We start from the raw sequence: 19,205 nt of genomic DNA on the forward strand, positions 1-19,205 counted from the left end.
GCTGAAAAATCGGAAGCCGAACGCCTACCTACACCTGCCCATTGATTTTAATGGGAAATACGGCGTTCTGTTCCGACGAGGCATTTTTTTATGTCTCATTTTCATTGACAATAGAAAAACAGCCCCAAAAACAGCCGTAAATCAGTGGGCAGATGTCAAGAGAAAACAGTTCCTGATTTTCAGAAGTTTTTTGTGCCGCTCACGATTTTCGCGGTGTTTTTTACGGCCGTTTTGGAGCTTTTTTCAATAGAGTCTATGGAAAACGGCTCCAAAAATGTCCCAAGAAGTGTCCTGCACTTCTTTTTCGCGGCCGTTTTTTTACGTGTAAAAAAACGCTGCTAAAAATACTCCGTCGGTACGTTCTGCTTCCGATTTTTCGACCCGAAAAACGGCCGAAAATAGGCCGTGCCAACATACCCTTAGGCCGGATTTACACGAGCGTGTGCATTTTGCGCGCGCAAAAAAACACGGCGTTTTGCGCGCGCAAAAGGCTCTTAACAGCTCCGTGTGTCACCCACGTATGATGCGTGGCTGCGTGATTTTTGCGCAGCCGCCATCATTATGACACTGTTTGTATGTTTGTAAACAGAAAAGCACGTGGTGCTTTTCTGTTTTCATTCATACTTTTTACTGCTGTTGCGCGAATCACGCGCGTCACACGGAAGTGCTTCCGTGTGCTGCGCGTGATTTTCATGCACCCATTGACTTCAATGGGTGCGTGATGCGCGAGAAACACAGAAATATCGGACATGTCGTGAGTTTTACGCAGCGGACTCACGCTGTGTAAAAATCACGCAACTGTCTGCACGGCCCCATAGACTAACATAGGTCCATGCGAGGCACGTGAAAATCACGCGCGTTGCACGGACGTATATCACGTTCCTGTAAATCCACCCTAAGGCCTTATTTACACGAGCGTGTGCGTTTTGCGCACGCAAAAAACGCGGCGTTTTGCGTGCGCAAAAGGCACTTAACAGCTCCGTGTGTCGTCACCATATGATGTGCGGCTGCGTGCTTTTTGCGCAGCCGCCATCATTATGACACTCCATTTGGATGTTTGTAAACAGAAAAGCACGTGGTGCTTTTCTGTTTTCATTCATCCTTTTCACTGCTGTTGCGCGAATCACGCGTCCTGCTTCCGTGTGACATGCGTGGTTTTCACGCACTCATTGACTTCAATGGGTGCGTGATGCGCGAACAATGCACAAATATAGGACATGTCGTGAGTTTTTCGCAGCAGACTCACGCTGCGCAAAACTCACGGACTGTCTGCACTGCCCTATAGACTAACATAGGTCCGTACGACCCGCGTGAAAATCCCGCGCGTTGCACGGACGTAATACACGTTCGTGTAAACAAGCCCTTAGTATCACACAGTAATCGTAGTAAAAACTGGATGTATGTGGTTATATTGGGCCAAAATACAATTTGTAAAGAAATATTAAGGGGAAGTATAACTATTTCCCATTCACTAATATTTCATAGAACTGTAAAAAACACACACACACACACACACACAATAAAACATATATACAAATATTCATATTTTTTTTTACTAAATGACTAGGATACTATGACCATGTGTGAACATAGTCTAAATGTTTCTCGGTTTTCAGAAGAGAAGGCTAAGTAGAGGAACTGGGAAAATCTTTTTACTGAGCGTATATCTGTAACCGCTGCAGGATGCCAAAGCAATTGCTAATTTGTATTTTCCAGAATAAGTGGATTAGTCGCGGCCCTATGCTGCAGAGAAGAGTTTACCATGCCATGGCAGCAGTCCAAAGGAAGCTTTATGTCCTGGGTGGAAATGATTTAGATTACAACAATGATCGGATTTTGGTGCGACACATAGACTCTTACAACATTGACACGGACCAGTGGACACGCTGCAACTTCAACTTACTCACAGGTGGGTGTTTGCTAATGATAATCTGATTTTACATATATTACTGCAACACACCAGACAACCTGAATTATATAGTCGATACAGTCTTCTGCTTTGCCAATGAAGGACTTATTTCAGTCAATTGTACCAGTCTTTATTTTTTGGTTAAAACCAGGATCACAGAAGAGTGAAAAAGTGGTAAAGAAACTTTTCCCAAAGGAACTGTTTTCTTACCTTCCTCCCATAGCATCCATTTCCCATTTTAAAGAACCATTGAATGAGAATTTGACCATGTGAACAAGCTACAATACCTAATGGCTTTGATTTCAGTCATTTAAATGCTGCTAGCAGGTTTTGGAATCAATAAACTGATTCATTGAAGTTATTGCACATGTAAGTACATACAAGGAACAGAACCTGATTTCTGCCTGTAACAAATTGAAAATACCGCAGACCTAATATAGCAACATTGTAGGAGAAATGAAGCAATGCCCGACATCCACTGCAACCAATGGGTCATCTGTGTAATGCGCGGACAAACTGGTCCTATAGAGGGAGAGACACTCTTTATAGCAGCTCTCAGCTCTGGCTAATAGAGGAGAATCCCCTCTATTACATCCATAATCCCTAATAGGGAATATGGAAAGGGTTTGTCTAAGGATGTATTCACACATGGCATTTTCTCCAAAGGCAAAAACACAGCATGTGAATACTGCCTAAAGCTACATTCACACGACAGTGAAAAACGGCCGTGTGATTTTTTTAGTGGCCGTCACACAGCTACTCACATGGATGCTTTTTTAACGGCCCGTGAATATTGGCCGTCAAGAAATAGGAAATGTCCTATTTTTGGCCATTTTCACGGCCAGACGGTTTCCATAAAAGTCAACGGATCAGTTTTTACCGGCCGTTTTTCAGGAAACAATCCTTGTAACGGCCGGTAAAAACTGATCCTGGCCGAGGACTACACAGCGCTACTTTGAGCGCTGAGCCTGGGGAATCCCTTGATATTACTGTCCATATAAGGACAGTGAAGTCAGGGCTTTCAACAATGGAATCCCCGGCCAGAGCATCGAAGGATCTCTAGCCAGGGTCTCCAGTCTTGTAGATAGCATCCTTTCATGTAGATAGCACCCCCCCTGCCTGAAGATAGCAAGCCCTCCCATCACCCGTAGATAGCACCACTGTAGCTCCCTGTAGGAGTGGAATACCCGGCGGCCAGACCCCGCTCTGGCAGGGTATTCCACTCCTGGAGAAGCCTCCGGCGTCACTATCGATATATGGACAGTCACGTCAAGGGGTTACTCCTGGAGCGGAATCCCCGGCCCGCTCTGGCAGGGGATTCCGCTCCTGGAGAAGCCCCCGGCATCACTATACATGTATGGACAGTGACATCAAGGGGTTACTACTGGAGCGGAATCCCTGGCCGGCTCTGGCAGGGGATTCTGCTTTCCTGACATCCCTGTCCATATATAGACAGAGACGTCAGGGGCTCCATCTATGAGCGGAATCCCCGGCCTGCTCTGGCAGGGGATTCTGCTCTCCTGACGTCACTGTCCATATATGGACAGAGACGTCAGGGGCTCCATCTATGAGCGGAATCCCCGGCCTGCTCTGGCAGGGGATTCTGCTCTCCTGACGTCACTGTCCATATATGGACAGAGACGTCAGGGGCTCAGTCTATGAGGAATCCCCGGCCAGAGGGATTCCACTACTGCAGGGTGCACTATCTACAGGGGAGGGGGGTGGTATCTACAAGGGGGTTGCTATTTCGGGGTGTGGCACTATCTACAGAGGACAATGTGGCGCTATCTACATGGGCACTGTAGCACTACAATGGGCAGTGTGGGACTGCCACTTTATATGTGGGCACTATTTGGGCACTGGACCTATGTGGGGATTATCCACAGTGAGCACTGTGGCACTATCTACAGGGACATTGCAACACTATCTACATGGGCACTGTGGTGTTTTCAGGAGGTTGGGACAAAAATAAACTGGCACATTAAATTCATCTTTTTTTTTTAATGGCCATGAAAAATGGATGACGAATGGCCATTACAAACGGACAGACAGACTGGAAATGGATGAAAATTTAGAGACACACTGATACAAAATGTTCATGAAAAACTGATCAGTTTTTAATAGCCATTTTTTTTCACTGTCGTGTCAATGTAGCCTACAGCAGACAACGCCTTTAATGTGAAATGCCAATTTTAAGCCTCTATATTAGAGCAAAAAAATGTTACATTGCTCAGCCCTCTCATCGGAACAACCCCTAAATGACCTAGAGACTTTTCTCCTTCTGAACTCTTTAATCCCCCCCCCCCCTTTCCCTTTCCATGGCTGCTTGTAAAAAGTTAGAAAATATTTACAATAAAAACATGTTGATAAAGAAAAAATGTTACATTGCTCCAGAATCCCCAGTTCTGAGTTTTTTGCCACTTTTTTTTTTTAGCGGAAACCGCATCGAAAAACGCGCAGAAAAAGCCTCCCATTTATTTCAATGGGAGGCGGAGGCGTTTTTTCCCCACGAGGGGAAAAACTGTCTCGTGGGAAAAAGAAGTGACATGCCCTATCTTTGGGCGTTTACGTCTCTGATCTCCCATTGACATCAATGGGAGCAGAGAAAGCATATTTCGCTGCGTTTTTGACCATCGGCGCTCAATGGCCGTGGGCTGAAAACGCAGCAAAAATCGCAGTGAAAAACGCGGCAAACGGCGTGCAAGTGCAAGTGCAAAATTCTCTGTGTGAACATGTGTTTTTTTCCCCCCTAAAATGGTAGTTGTGCTATCCCCTAATACAATCATTAATCTGACTCCAAATGTGAAGCTTCACTATAATATGTGTAAGAAACGTAGAAGCGTACAGTGGACCACATGTATCAAAACTTTCTCGGAGGAAAAGTGGCCTTGTTATCCATAGCAGCAGTCTGAAGCTTTTTTGGTCTTGTGGGCATTTTCATAACAGCTGGAGGGCCAAAAGTTGTAGACTACTGGTCCATAGCATCTAATCAGAGCCCGCATTCAGTGGTTGCTATGGGCAACATGGCTACTTTTTGTCTCGTAATTGGTGAGATTTCAAATTATCTTCTGAAATGAATTGGCCACAGTGGCTTGTAAACAATCCAAATCCCTTCAGATATATTCCTACCCATAGCTCCATTGAAATCACATTTCTTACTATCACACCAATGACATTGAAGATTTACAGAGTTATGGCCCTTAGGGGGGATTCACACGAGCGTGATTTGGCAGCGTGTAGGCCGCGTGGTTTTCGCGCGGCACGCAATGCCCTATAGAAGTCTATGGGGCAGTACACACAGTCCGTGTATTTTGCGCAGCGTTTGTTCGCTGCGCAAAATACGCGACAGGTTCAATAACTCTGCGTATTTCACGCATCACGCACCCATTGAAGTCAATGGGTGCGTGAAAACCAGGCAGGTCGCACAGAAGCACTTCCGTGCGAACAGACTGAAACAGCGCACGAGCTGTCAAAAGGATGAATGGAAACAGAAAAACACCACGTGCTTTTCTGTTTCCAAGCATCCAAACGGAGTGTCTTTGCGAGGAGCGAACCCCGACAACCGAAGCTAACTTCACCGGGTTCGGCCAAACTAGTTTTGGCCGAACCCGGCAAAAAAATTTCCGGTCCGCGACGTCGGAAGACATTCACTGTGCATGGTGCTGAAAGAGTTAAACTGTTTCAGCACCATGGACAGTGACTTGCGATCCCAAAATACATGAACCTGTAAAAAAACCCGAAGTTCTAACTTACCGATTACTCCTGTCTCCTTCCTGCAGTCCGACCTCCCGGGATGACACTTCAGTTCAAGTGACAGCTCCAGCCAATCACAGGCCAAGCACAGGCTGCAGCCAATCACAGGCTGCAGCGGTCACTTGGACTGCCGCGTCATCCAGGGAGGTGGGGCCCGATGTCAAGAGAGGCGCGTCACCAAGGACGCGTCACCAAGGCAACGGCCGGGAAGTTCTCGGTAAGTAGGAACTTTATCTTTTTTTTTTACATGTTTTTCGCTGTTGTGTTCGGCATTCACTGTCGAGGGTGCTGAAAGATTTAGCTCTTTCAGCACCTTGGACAGTGACGGGCGTCGACAAGCCTCATCTCTATGATGCCGGCTGCGCGAAAATCACGCAGCCGCGCATCAGACATGCATGACACACGCAGCTGTCAAATGGTTTTTGTGCTCGCAAAAACGCAACGTTCGTGTGAATCTGCCCTTAGATTAAGGATGGAGGGGGCTTGCAAGATTTTCCCCTACTGATGCTATAACATAACATGTCGTATAACACTTTACTCAGGAACAAATTCAGACAAAACACCATTATAACCATCCCACAACTAGTGTGCTCATGCCCTACATTAGGGAATATATGCTGGGTCATATAAAGTAGAGCATAAGGCTTCGTCCATATCTGCGTCATGGATGTTCTGTCGGAGCTTTCTGTAGGAACGGAGCCCTGACTGACACAAACTGAAACCGTAGGCTTCCGTTTCCATCACCCTTGATTTCAAAGGTGACGGATTCGGTGCCAATGGTTTCAACGAAAAAAGTTAGAGGTCCTGCACAAGATATGATGTGAAAAAAATACTTATTTAAGTCAAAATTAAAACAAGAAATTTAAAAATCCCGGGAGAGAACGCCTATGATTTCAGTTTGTCTCCGTTATGCATGGGTTCCGTAGTTTTGACCGGATGAATACCGTAGTCGACTACCTACGGTTTCAGTTTGTGTCAGTCAGGGCTCCGTTCCGACGGAAAGCTCAGACGGAACGGAGCTCTAATGCAGATGGTTGACTACGCTATTGCTTCCGGCAAACTACGGATCCGGTGCACAACAGAAACAAACGGAAAACATGGGCACCGGATTAGTCACCATTGAAATCAATGGTGATGGAATCGGAAACCTCTGGTTTGCGTTCGTGTCAGTCTGTGTCTGTTCAGGGTCCCGTTCTGACAGAAACCTCAGATGGAACGTCAGAATGGGACCCCAACGCAGATGTGAACGAAGCCTAAGCTGGACAAACCCAATTAACTGCTCAAATATTTAAAGTTACACAATATGCAGCAAAAGAGAATTAAGAGTCAACGTTTTGTAAATAATTCTCAATAGATTTTTTTTTAACATTTAACATATCTAGATTTTTATTTATTTTTTTACTAAGGGCAAAATGAATCTGGAGTTGCTGTTCATAATGGAAGAATCTACTTGGTTGGTGGTTATTCGATTTGGACTAATGAACCTTTGGCATGTATACAGGTAAAATCTATTTATGTTTTTCCCATTGCTTATATAGCACTTACATATTCCACAGCGCTGCAGAGACTGTCACTGCTGTTCTTGTCCCCAATAGGGCTCCAAATCTACTTTCAATATCTTAAACACACACTAGGGCCAATTTCATAGGAAGCCGATTAACCTATCACTATATCATTATGTTTTTAAAGTGATTTGGGGAAAAATTTGATTTATTTTTTATTTTTACACAAAGGCATCAACATAAAAATTTTAAGGGTCTGAAGACTTTGAGAATGCATTGTATGTGTGTGTGTGTGTATGTATGTATATATATATATATATTTACACATACACACTGTATTTTACGGGCTATAAGACACGCATTTTAGCAAGAATAAATCTTGCTAAAGGGTAAGTTCATGATGCTTATTTTCAGCCGTTTTTCAGTTTCAAAAACGACCGCAAAAAACGTTTGTGGTTTCAAAAACAGCTGAAAATCAGAGGCTGTTTTCCCTTGAAAACAGCTCCGTATTTTACAGCCGTTTTTAGTTTAGCGTGTGAACATACCCTCAGGGTATGTTCACGCACAAAACGGCTGTAAAATACGGAGCTGTTTTGAAGGGAAAACAGCCTCTGATTTTCAGCCGTTTTTTAAGCATCAAACATTTGTTATGTGTTTTTTGCGGCTTTTTTTTATTGACACAATGGAAAAACTGCTCCAAAAACGGCTCAAGAACTGACATTTTACAGCACTTCTTTTTACGGGTCCTTTTTTATACATTTTTTAAACGGCCGCGTAAAAAAATGCCCCGTGGGGGTGGGATGTGTGCGGAGCGAAGAGTTTCCGTAACTCCCATAGTAGTGAATTGCAGTTTTAGGAGCAGCGTAGCACGCGACCTACGCTGTTTCCGTAACTATTATTCAGTTCTATGGGAGTTACGGAAACAGCGTAGCTCAGAGAGTTACTGTTTCCGTAACTCCCGACTATGTAATTTAAGTGGCCAGAAGGCAGCGTGATCACAAAAAGCTAGAACGGGATTTAGGGGGCCCCATTCTAGAGATAGGTGGGACCCGCATTTATCTATCTGACATTTATGACATATCCTGTCGATATGTCATAAATGTCCCTCATGGGAAAACCCCATGGCGCAGACAATAGCGATCGCGACATTTAAACCGTTAGGAGGGGGACCGACGACTGACAGCCCAACAGGCCCACACAACGCAATTGTGGGACCCCGATGGCTGTCAGGTCTGCCTCTGCTTAGCAGAAGCCTGTAAAAAATAAAAAACTTGGTATCGCTGCGTCCGTAAAAGTCCGAACTATTACAAAATACCATTATTTAACTCATGAACGGTGTAAAAAAAAATAATATGTAAAACACCAGAACCATTGTTTTTTGATCACTTTTTATTTAAAAAAAAATTATGTACCAAAAAATGGTGCCTATAAAAACTACAGCTCGCAAAAAAAAAGCCCTCAGACCGCTGAATCAATGAAAAATATTAAAGTTATGGCTCTCAGAATGTGGTGAAACAGAACAATTATTTTTTGTAACAAATATTTTTTTCTTTGTAAAAGTAGTAATATATTAAATATTTTTTTCCTATTTTCTGTTGTCTAAAACCTGGGTACGTCTTAGGCATCATTTACACGAGCGTAATATACGCGCGTGCTTTTCACGCGTGTCGTACGCACCTATATTAGGCTATGGGGCAGTGCAGACAGTGCGTGAATTTTGCACAGTGCGAGTGCGTTGCGTAAAACTCACGACATGTCCTTTCTTTGTGCGCTGTTCGCGCATCACGCACCCATTCATGTCAATGGGTGCGTGAAAACCACGCATGCCGCACGGAAGCACTTCCGTGCAAACTGCGTGATTCGCGCAACAGCTGTCAAACTCTGAATGTAAACAGAAAAGCACCATGTACTTTTCTGTTTACAAACATCCAAACGGAGTGTCATAATGATGGCGGCTGCACGGAAATCTTGCAGCCGTTCATCATACACTGATGACACACGCAGCTAAGTGCCTTTTGCCCATTCAAAACGCTGCGTTTTTTACGTGCGCAAAACGCACACGCTCGTGTAAATCAGGCCTTGTAGTCAGGTGCGTCTTTTTGTCCGAAAAATACGGTGTGTGTGTGTATATATATATATATATATATATAGTCATTGTAGTTGGCAATATAATGAATAAAACCACACTATAGTGCTGTGCATTTGCCATTTTGAGGGGTGTACAGTATGTATGCCGCCGTACATGTCAATCACTGAGGCTGAGTGGCAATCAGTAGGACAATTTCCTTATTGCAGCCCAGTGTTATGACTCAGTGGACAAGCTTCATTTCAAACGCCGGTCCTCTATTCTTCTTTCCAAGTTTATTCCTGTATTTTCGAGTGATTGAACGTCAACACTTTTGCAGAACACCAATGATCAGACTGAATGATTTTTTTTTTTCCGCTTATAACCTGTGTTAGCTGTCATTGTTTTTAGCCAGCAACCTCATCTCAGCTAAGGGCTATCCAGTCAAGTGGGGCAGACTGCATTTTACAGTCAGGTTGAAAGAAATCTGAACTTGATGTAAATTTATGGGAGGAAAACAAACCATACTGACTGGAGAAGAAATGAGATATGAGGCTTTTACGTGGTCTAGATTTCAAACGAAATTTAAATTAAAGGTTTTAAAATGAATAGTCATATTTTTCTTTTATTACCAACTGGATTAGCTGGGACAGTTGTAAATGAGAGCCTACTAAACCAACATATATACTCTTTAGGCTAGGTTCACACGACCTATTTTCAGACGTAAACGAGGCGTATTATGCCTCGTTTTACGTCTGAAAATAGGGCTCCAATACGCCGGCAAACATCTGCCCATTCATTTGAATGGGTTTGCCGACGTACTGTGCAGACAACCTGTCATTTACGCGTCGTCGTTTGACAGCTGTCAAACGACGACGCGTAAAAATACAGCCTCGTCAAAAGAAGTGCAGGACACTTCTTTCAGACGTAATTTGAGCCGTTCTTCATTGAAGTCAATGAAGAGCAGCTCAAAATTTACGGCTGTCAGAGAAGCCTCGCAAAATGCGAGGAGGAGCTTTTACGTCTGAAACGAGGCAGCTGTTTTCTCCTGAAAACAGTCTGTCTTTTCAGACGTAAAAGCCTCTCATCGTGTGCACATACCCTCATAGTGCTTCAACTTCTCTGACCTACACAAATGCAGTAGTACATTGCATAAACAGCTATTTTCTAATACATATAAGAATCTTTTCTGAATCATCAGGATATTAAAACATAGTTTGTAGAGTACTAGCTTCTAGCGTACATACTATTTGTAGAGTAAATCTCACAGGACACGTGTAAGAGTAATATTTTAAACACCATTGTACTAAATAGAGGAAAATAGTTCCATAATAGGACATTTACCATTTTCACACTTTATCTCTGTACAAGTGCTAAGCTGTATGAGGGAGGCAATATAAACTATACCAAGACTTCCATGTCATTATCATCATCTATAATCTTACTGCTCCATACATTTGCTCATTGCCATTAAATTCCTACATGTAGCGCCTAGACATCTTGAATGCAGTATCTAGGGCAGTGCGGGAGGTGCCAGTCTTTGCATGAACTTACTACCAAGAAATACTCAGACTCTATTTACACTACTTTTGGTGTGCATTCTCAGTGTATACAGACAGGAGGGTGTTCGTCACCTAAGGAAGAGATGACACCAGGGTGCACTATGGAAAGAAGGCAAGCCAGCATGGGCAATGTGATGCTCTAGCAATGTTTTGATGGGAAACCTTGGGTCCTGGCATTCATATGGATGTTACTTTGACAAGTCCCACTTACCTCTTGTTGCAGATTAAGTATACCCCTTCATGGCAATGGAATTTCCTAATGGCAGTGCCCTCTTTCAGCAGGATAATATGCCCTACCGCACTGAAACAACTGTTCAGGAATGGTTTGCGGAACACAACAAAGTGTACAAGGTGTTGACAAATCTCAGAAATCTCCATTTAACCCCTTAATGACCAGCCTATTTTAGACCTTAATGACAAGCTATTTTTTACGTTTTTGAATCGTCGCATTCCAAGAGCTATAACGTTTTTATTTTTTAGTCGACATAGCTGTATAAGGTCTTGTTTTTTGTGGGACAAGTTGTATTTTTTAATAGCACCATTTTGGGGGACAGATTATTTATTGATTAACTTTTATTAACTTTTTTTTGGGGGGGGGAGATAGAAAAAAATCTGAAATTCGCCACTCTTTTTTTGCGTCCTAAATCTACGCCGTTTACCGTGTCGTATAAATAACACAATAAGTTTATTCAGCGGGTTGTTACGATTGCAACGATACCAAATTTGTATAGTTTTTGTATGTTTTACTACTTTTACACAGTAAAAACGCTTTTTTTTCAAAATTATTTGTTTTTGTGTCTCCATATTTGAAGAGCCGTAACGTTTTTATTGTTCCGCCGATGCAGTTGTATGAGGGCTTTTTTTTTGCGGGAAGACTTGTAGTTTTTATTGGTACCATTTTGGAGTAGATGCGACTTTTTGATCACTTTTTAATCACATTTTTTTAAAGTCAGAATTCACAGAAAACAGCAATTTTTCCGTCGTTTTTTATTTAATTTTTTACAACGTTCACCGTGCGGGTTAAGTAATGTAATAGATTTATAGTCGGGGTCGTTACGGACGCGGCGATACCAAATATGTGTAACTTTTTAACAGTATTTTGGTTTTTTAATAGTAAAGCAGTTTGTAAGGGGAAAAAGTGGGTTTTTCATTTTTTTTTTATTAACTTTATTAAACTTTTTTTTTTACTTTTTTACTAGTCCCACTAGGGGACTTCACTATGCGATCCTCCGATCGCTATTATAATACACTGCATTACTTTTGTATTGCAGTGTATTATTGCCTGTCCGTTTAAAACGGACAGGCATCTGCTAGGTCATGCCTGCGGCATGATCTAGAAGGCATTCATTACAGGCAGACCTGGGGGCCTTTATTAGGCCCCCGGCTGCCATGGGAGACACAGACACTCGGCGATCTTATCGCCGGGTGTCAGTGGGATGACAGGGAGCTCCCTCCCTCTCTCCAAAACCACTCAGATGCGGTGCTCGCTATTGCGCACCGCATCTGAGGGGTTAAACGGGTGAGATCGATACTGATATCGATCTCACCCGGCAGAGCAGGGATGCCCCCAGCTACCTCTGGCAGCTGAGAGCAGGGAGATTTGACAGCTCCCTGCTCTGTTAACTTATTCCGATGCCGCGACGTAAAAAGTCTATGGCATCGGAATAAGGCCCGTTAGTGACCGACGTAAAAAGACTATGTGCCGGTCACTAACGGGTTAATAGAGCATCTGTAGGATGTGCTGGAAAAACAAGTCTGATTTCATGCGAGGCCGGGAGTTATCGGTAAGTCAGAACTTCGTTTTTTTTTACAGGTTCATGTTTATTGGGATCGGAAGTCACTGTCCATGGTGCTGAAACAGTTTAACTCTTTCAGCACCCTGGACAGTGACTATCTCCTGACGTCGCGTACCGGAAATTTTTTTTGCCGGGTTCGGCCAAAACGAGTTCGGCCGAACCTGGTGAAGTTCGGTTCGGTTGTCCGGGTTCGCTCATCTAAAAAGACACTCCGTTTGGATGTTTGGAAACAGAAAAGCACTTGGTGCTTTTCTGTTTACATTCATCCTTTTGACAGCTGGTGCGCTGTTTCAGTCGGTTCGCACGGAAGTGCTTCCGTGCGACCTGCATGGTTTTTACGCACCCATTGACTTCAATGGGTGTGTGATGCGCGAAATACGCGGAGATATTGAACCTGTCGCGCTTTTTGCGCAGCTGACAAACGCTGCGCAAAAAGCACGGACTGTCTGTACTGCCCCATAGACTTGTATTGGTCTGTGCGTGGCGCGTGAAAACCACGCGGCCCGCACGGACCGAATACACGCTCGTGTGAATCCCCCCCTAAGTTTAATTATTTTTGTTTGGGTTTTCAGAGTTCCGTTTTTTTGTGGCGGATTCGCTAGGAATCCGCCGCAAAAAACTGAACTGCTATTTGATGCTGGATTTACATCCCCATTGAATTCAATGGGGAAATCCTGCAACATATAAGCAGCGTTTACATAAAGAAAATTGACATGCTGCAGAATGCAATTCCACACCGCAGGTCAATGTCTGAGCGGTATTTCCGCTCAGTAGTTACGCAGCGTGTGGATGAGATTTGTTTTACCTCATCCACTTTGCTGCTACTGCATTTGCTGCAGATTTTCCGCAACTAATTCCGTTACGGAAAATCAACAGTATTTACGCAATGTGTGAACTGGCCCTTACAGCTTTGCAGAGGCTTAGAAACGGTATACAGTTTCAAAGCTCGACAACGGAAATATGTGGATATAAGTAAGCAAGCACCACAGAAGACGACAGCTTGTGCTTTAAAGAGGCTCTGTCACCCCATTATAAGTGGCCTATATTGTACATGATGTGATTTGCGCTGTAATGTAGATTACAGCTGTTTTTCATTTAGAAAAACCATAATTTTTGACGGAGTTATGACCTATATTAGCTTTATGCTAATGAGTTTCTTAATGACCAACTGGGCGTCTTTTACTTTTTGACCAAGTGGGCGTTGGGAAGAGAAGTGTATGACATTGACCAATCAGCGTCATACACTTCTCCCCATTCATTTACACAGCACATAACGATATAGCTATATCGCTATGTGCAGTCACATACACACACATTAATGTTAATCAAGTGTCCTGACAATGAACAGACATTCCCTCCAGCCAGGATGTGATGTCTATTCCGAATCCTGACACTTCTGTAGCGTCTGTGTGATACTACAGCACAGCACAGCGAGATCTTGCTGTAAATGACAGTTTACAGCGTAATCTCGCGAGACTACGCCTGCTATGCTGTAACTCACAGAGAAGTGTCAGGATTCTGAATACACATCACGTCCTGGCTGGAGGTAATGTCTATTCATTATCAGGACACTGCAGTAATGTTAGTGTATGTGGCTGCACATAGCGATATAGCTATGTGCTGTGTAAATGAATGGGGAGAAGTGTATGACGCTGATTGGTTAGCATCATACACTTCTCTCCACAACGCCCAATTGCTCAAAAAGCAAAACACGCCCAGTTGGTCATTAAGAAACTCATTAGCATAAAGCTAATATAGGTCATAACTCCGTAAAAAATGATGGTTTTCCTAAATGAAAAACACTGGTGTAATCTAGATTACAGCGCCGATCACATCATGTACAATATAGGGCACTTATAATGGGGTGACAGAGCCTCTAACTTCCTAGCGACAATCTTCCAGCTGCGTTTTTTAAGTTTGTCTGTCATTTAGGCCCCCATTCACCTCACGTACATCGGGAAAGCCTCCGAAATTAGTGCTCCAATACCCCAACAGAGGCAAAGAGAGTGTATTATGGGCCTCTATCTGACTGCTGTACCATTTTTTTTAGGTCTGGAATAGCATAGTTAACTACACCATGCCATACATTGGGATCCTGAAAAAAAAAAATGTATACCACGTGGAATACATGGGTGATATATGCCACTGTGTAGCATCAGTCACATGCATCTGTTAAATCATATACGTCATAAAGAGATGCCATAGTAGGCGATGGGTAACGGATGCCTTATAATGGCATAAATTTAACATATACATCATGAAAAGATAACAAATACGTTAAATGTATGCCATAATAGTCTATGAGTGACAGATGCCACTGTTCGGTATCGGACACGAAGTACATATTCTAAAAGTAGACCGAAAGGTTCTCCCAGCATATACACTAAACGTAGGCCAAAAAAGCTGGCATAAACAGTGCCTTAGTCAGTTATCACAGGCATAAGTTATTTGGTTTATCAGACCAGTTTGATGGCACAATTTCAGTGCTACTTTAGTAAAGAGAACATTTGCTTAGGCCTTGTTCACACAGTACAGATTTGCTGTAGCTCTTGCATGCATTTTTTAGCCAATACTAAGATTGGAACCTGAAGAGGAGACACTTTAACCCCTTAATGACCGGGCATGTTTGTACCTTAATGACCAAGCCAGATTTGTCAAATCTGGTATGTCTGACTTTATCAGAGAATAACTCTGTGAAAGTTTTGAATATCCAAGTAATTCTGACATTGTTTTTTCGTCACATGTTGTACTTTATTTTAGTGGTAAAAGTAGACTGATACGATTTGCGGAAATTAATTAAAAAATAGAAAAATTGAAGAAATTTTGTAAAAATTACCATTTTCCCCTATTTTTAACTGCAATATGTCACATATGTACAAACATACTGTACAATTTTTTTAATTAAATATATATTTCTATCTCTTTACTCCATTTTGGCAGCACTTTTGAAAAAATTAAATAAATTTTCAGCAATTTAGAGGACTTACAAATTGAATAATAATTTTATAAATTTTGAAGTACATTTTGTTTTCCGGCACCAAGCCAGGTTTTCAGAGGCTCATAGGTCTCAGAGTGATGGAAACCCCCACAAATGACCCCATTTAGAAAACTAGACCCCTTAAGGTATTTACCTAAGGGTATAGTAAGTATTTTGACCCCACAGTTTTTTGCTAAATTTAATGCATAGCAGGTGAAAAAAAAATTTTTTCACTTTTTTCATAAAAGTATCAGTTTGAAGACCAATTTCTTTGTAAAGCGACCATGAGAATGAAGAAACACACCACAAAATCTATCACCCTGTTTCTCCTGTTTTCAAAAATACCAACATTGTGGCCCTAATGCGCTGCCTGGACACACGGCAGGACCCAAAATGAAGGGAGCACCCGGAGGCTTTCAGGACTCATATTTTGCTTGAAAATGTTTTAGGCCCCACTGTACATTTGGAGAGGCTTTGAGCTGCCAGAACGATAGAAACTCCCCATAAACGACCCCATTTAGAAAACTAGACCCCATAAGGTATTTATTTAGGGGTATAGTAATTATTTTGACCCCACAGTTCTTTGCTAAATTTAATGCATAGCAGGTGAAAAAAATAATAATTTCACTTTTTTCATAAAAGTATCAGTTTGAAGACCGATTTCTTTGTAAAGCGACCATGAAAATGAAGAAACACACCCCAAAATCTATCACCCTCTTTCTCCTGTTTTCAAAAATACCCACATTGTGGCCCTAATGCGTTGTTTGGACACACGGCAGGGCCCCAAAGGAAGGGAACACCCGGAGGCTTTCAGGACTCATATTTTGCTTGAAAATGTTTTAGGCCCCAATGTACATTTGGAGAGGCTTTGAGCTGCCAGAATGATAGAAACTCCCCATAAACGACCCCATTTCGAAAACTAGACCCCTTAAGGTATTTATCTAGGGGTATAGTTAGCATTTTGACCACACAGGTTTTTCGCTAAATATATTGAAATTAGTCTGTAAGAATTAAAATGTACTTTTTTTCTGAAACAACATAGAAATTTTTATTATTTACAAGGAATAACGAAGAAAATGCACCCCAACATTTGTAAAACAATGTCTCCCGATTACGACAATACCCCATATGTGGTAATAAACTGCTGTTTGGACCCACAGCAGGGCTCAGAATGGAAGGAGCGCCATTTGGATTTATGATTTTGCTGGAATGGTTTTCGGTGCCATGTCGCATTTGCAATGCACTGGAGGGACCAAAACAGTGGAAACCCACCAAAAGTGACCCCATTTTGGAAAAACCGTCAAGGAATTTTTCTAGGGGTATAGTGAGCATTTAGACCCCACGGGTCTTTTGCAGAGTTTATTAGAATTAGGGCGCGAAAATTAATATCAAAATTTTTTCCACTAAAATGTTGCATTTTCTCATTTTCACAAGGGATAAAGGAGGAAAAAAACAACCATTTTTTTATAAAGCAATTTCTCCCGAGTACGGAAATACCCAACATGTTGTCATACGTTTTTTCATTAGAAATGAATTAACCCTTTCAGGACTGATCCATTTTTTGCTTTCATATTTTAGATTTTCACTCCCCGCTTTCCAAGAGCCATAACTTTTTTATTTTTCCATCAATAGAGTGGTGTGAAGGCTTATTTGTTGCGGGACAATCTGTAGTTTTCATTGGTACCATTTTGGGGTACATGCGATTTTTTTTGATCACTTTTTATTCAATTTTTTTGCAATCCTGAGCAAAAAACAGGAATTCTGACACCGTTTTTTTAGGTTTTTTTTTTGCGGCGCTCACCGTACGCAATAAATGACATTTTTAATTTATTCTGCGGGTTGGTACGATTACGGCGATACCATATGTATGTAGTTTTGGTCCTTTTTTTAGCGTTTGCGCAATAAAATGACTTATTTATAAAAAAATAAATTTCTGTGTCACCATATTCTGAGAGCCATAATTTTTTAGTCAAAAAAGCTGTGTAAGGGCTTGTTTTTTGCGGGACGGATAGAAGTTTTTATTGGTACTATTTTCGGGTACATGCGACTTTTTGATCACTTTTTATTCTTTATTTAGGGAGCGGTGGTGACCCAAAAAAATTGCGATTCTGTCGTAGTTTTTTATTGATTTTTTTTGGGGTGTTCATCGTGCGGGAAAAATAAAATTATAGTTTTATAGTTGGGTTCGTTACGAACGCGGCGATACCAGATATGTGTACTTTTTTAACGTGTTCATTTTTTTTCTATAATAAAAGTCTTATTATAGGAAAAAAAGCATTTAGTGTTTATAGAACTTATAACTTTTATTTTTACACTTTTTTTAAAACATTTTTATTACTTTTTTAACTTGTCCCACTAGGGGACACTTAGTCTTGCAGCTTTGATCGCTGCTAGAGTACATTACACTACACACGTAGTGTAATGTACTCTAACTGTCATTGTGACGTGACTGTCACACTGACAGGAAGCAGAGGAGGAACGGCCGGAGGCTGTTCCTCCGAGGCTTCCGTGCATGGCAACCCGGAGGTCATTATCTGACCTCCGATTGCCGTGACAAGCATCGGTAGCCCCCACGATCATTTCGTGGGGGCTGCTGATGTGCTTCAAACCACTTAAATGCGGCGACGGCAATCCGTCGCCGCACTTAAGGGGTTAACTGCCGAAATCAGCGGCGATGGTCCGCTGTCCGGCAAGACTGATGTCTCAGCTGTCGGGGACAGCTGTCAGCGCGGGTCTGTCACTCTGTGTTTACACAGAGTGACAGTTTGAAATGCGGACGAAAATGTACGTCATGGTGCGGGAACTAGCAGCCGACCATGACGTACATTTTCGTCCTTGGTCGTTAAGGGGTTAAAGCCTTTCTTTATATATTTCCTCTGTTCCGTTCCTGGCTTAAAAATGCATCTGCAGCAAATCTGCACTGTGTGACCAAGGCCTTAGTGTTTCTTACGTTCCCTTAAAGTGAAACTCCACCTTTTAACAAAACTTTACAGTTGAATTATCAATAAAAAGTTAAGTATGTTTGCGCTACTGTTTTTGTATCGATACTTTTTTTAATATATTTTTTTACAGCATTGTAAAAACAAAAAGGTATCACACTTTAATGTTTCAGATCATCAAAATACTTTCAAAAATAACCCAAGTAAACACAAAATGCCAGCTTTTATGCTACCCTTAGCTACTAAATAACCAGTTAACCAAATTCAATTTACAATTGCGTGCAATTTCACTAGCCACACTGAGGCACGATTATGGCCAGACCTGTTGAAGCTAAACATCACTTAAATATCACCAATGTAAGGGGGGATTTACACGAGCGTGTGCATTTTGCACATGCAAAAAAACGCTGCGTTTTGCGTGCGCAAAAGGCACTTAACAGCTCCGTGTGTCATCACATAGGATGTGCGGCTGCGTGATTTTCACGCAGCCGCCATCATTATGACACTCCATTTGGATGTTTGTAAACAGAAAAGCACGTGGTGCTTTTCGGTTTTCAATCATACTTTTGACTGCTGTTGCGCGAATCTTGCGCGTCCCACGGAAGTACTTCCGTGTGGTGCGCGTGATTTTCATTCATTGACTTCAATGGTTGCGTGATGTGCGAAAAACGCAGAAATATAGGACTTGTTGTGAGTTTAATG

At 42.2% G+C, this 19,205-nt stretch overlaps 1 protein-coding gene across 3 annotated transcripts in view; it reads left to right on the forward strand.

Annotated features, from left to right (window-relative positions):
* The window catches only part of KLHL32 (kelch like family member 32), a 252,386-nt gene that overhangs the window by 227,159 nt on the left and 6,022 nt on the right, over nucleotides 1–19,205 (forward strand). For 2 of the 3 annotated variants that reach the window (XM_075862185.1, XM_075862187.1), the window contains 2 exons: nucleotides 1,717–1,909; nucleotides 7,069–7,163. In XM_075862185.1, coding sequence (XP_075718300.1) covers nucleotides 1,717–1,909; nucleotides 7,069–7,163 — 288 coding nt within the window. Of the gene's footprint in view, nucleotides 1–1,716; nucleotides 1,910–7,068; nucleotides 7,164–19,205 lie in introns of those variants that run through there. The other variant, XR_012883182.1, reaches the window with a different exon arrangement.

Source organism: Rhinoderma darwinii, chromosome 4, assembly GCF_050947455.1.
Source record: "Rhinoderma darwinii isolate aRhiDar2 chromosome 4, aRhiDar2.hap1, whole genome shotgun sequence".
In the NCBI taxonomy this organism is placed as follows: Eukaryota; Metazoa; Chordata; class Amphibia; order Anura; family Rhinodermatidae; genus Rhinoderma; species Rhinoderma darwinii.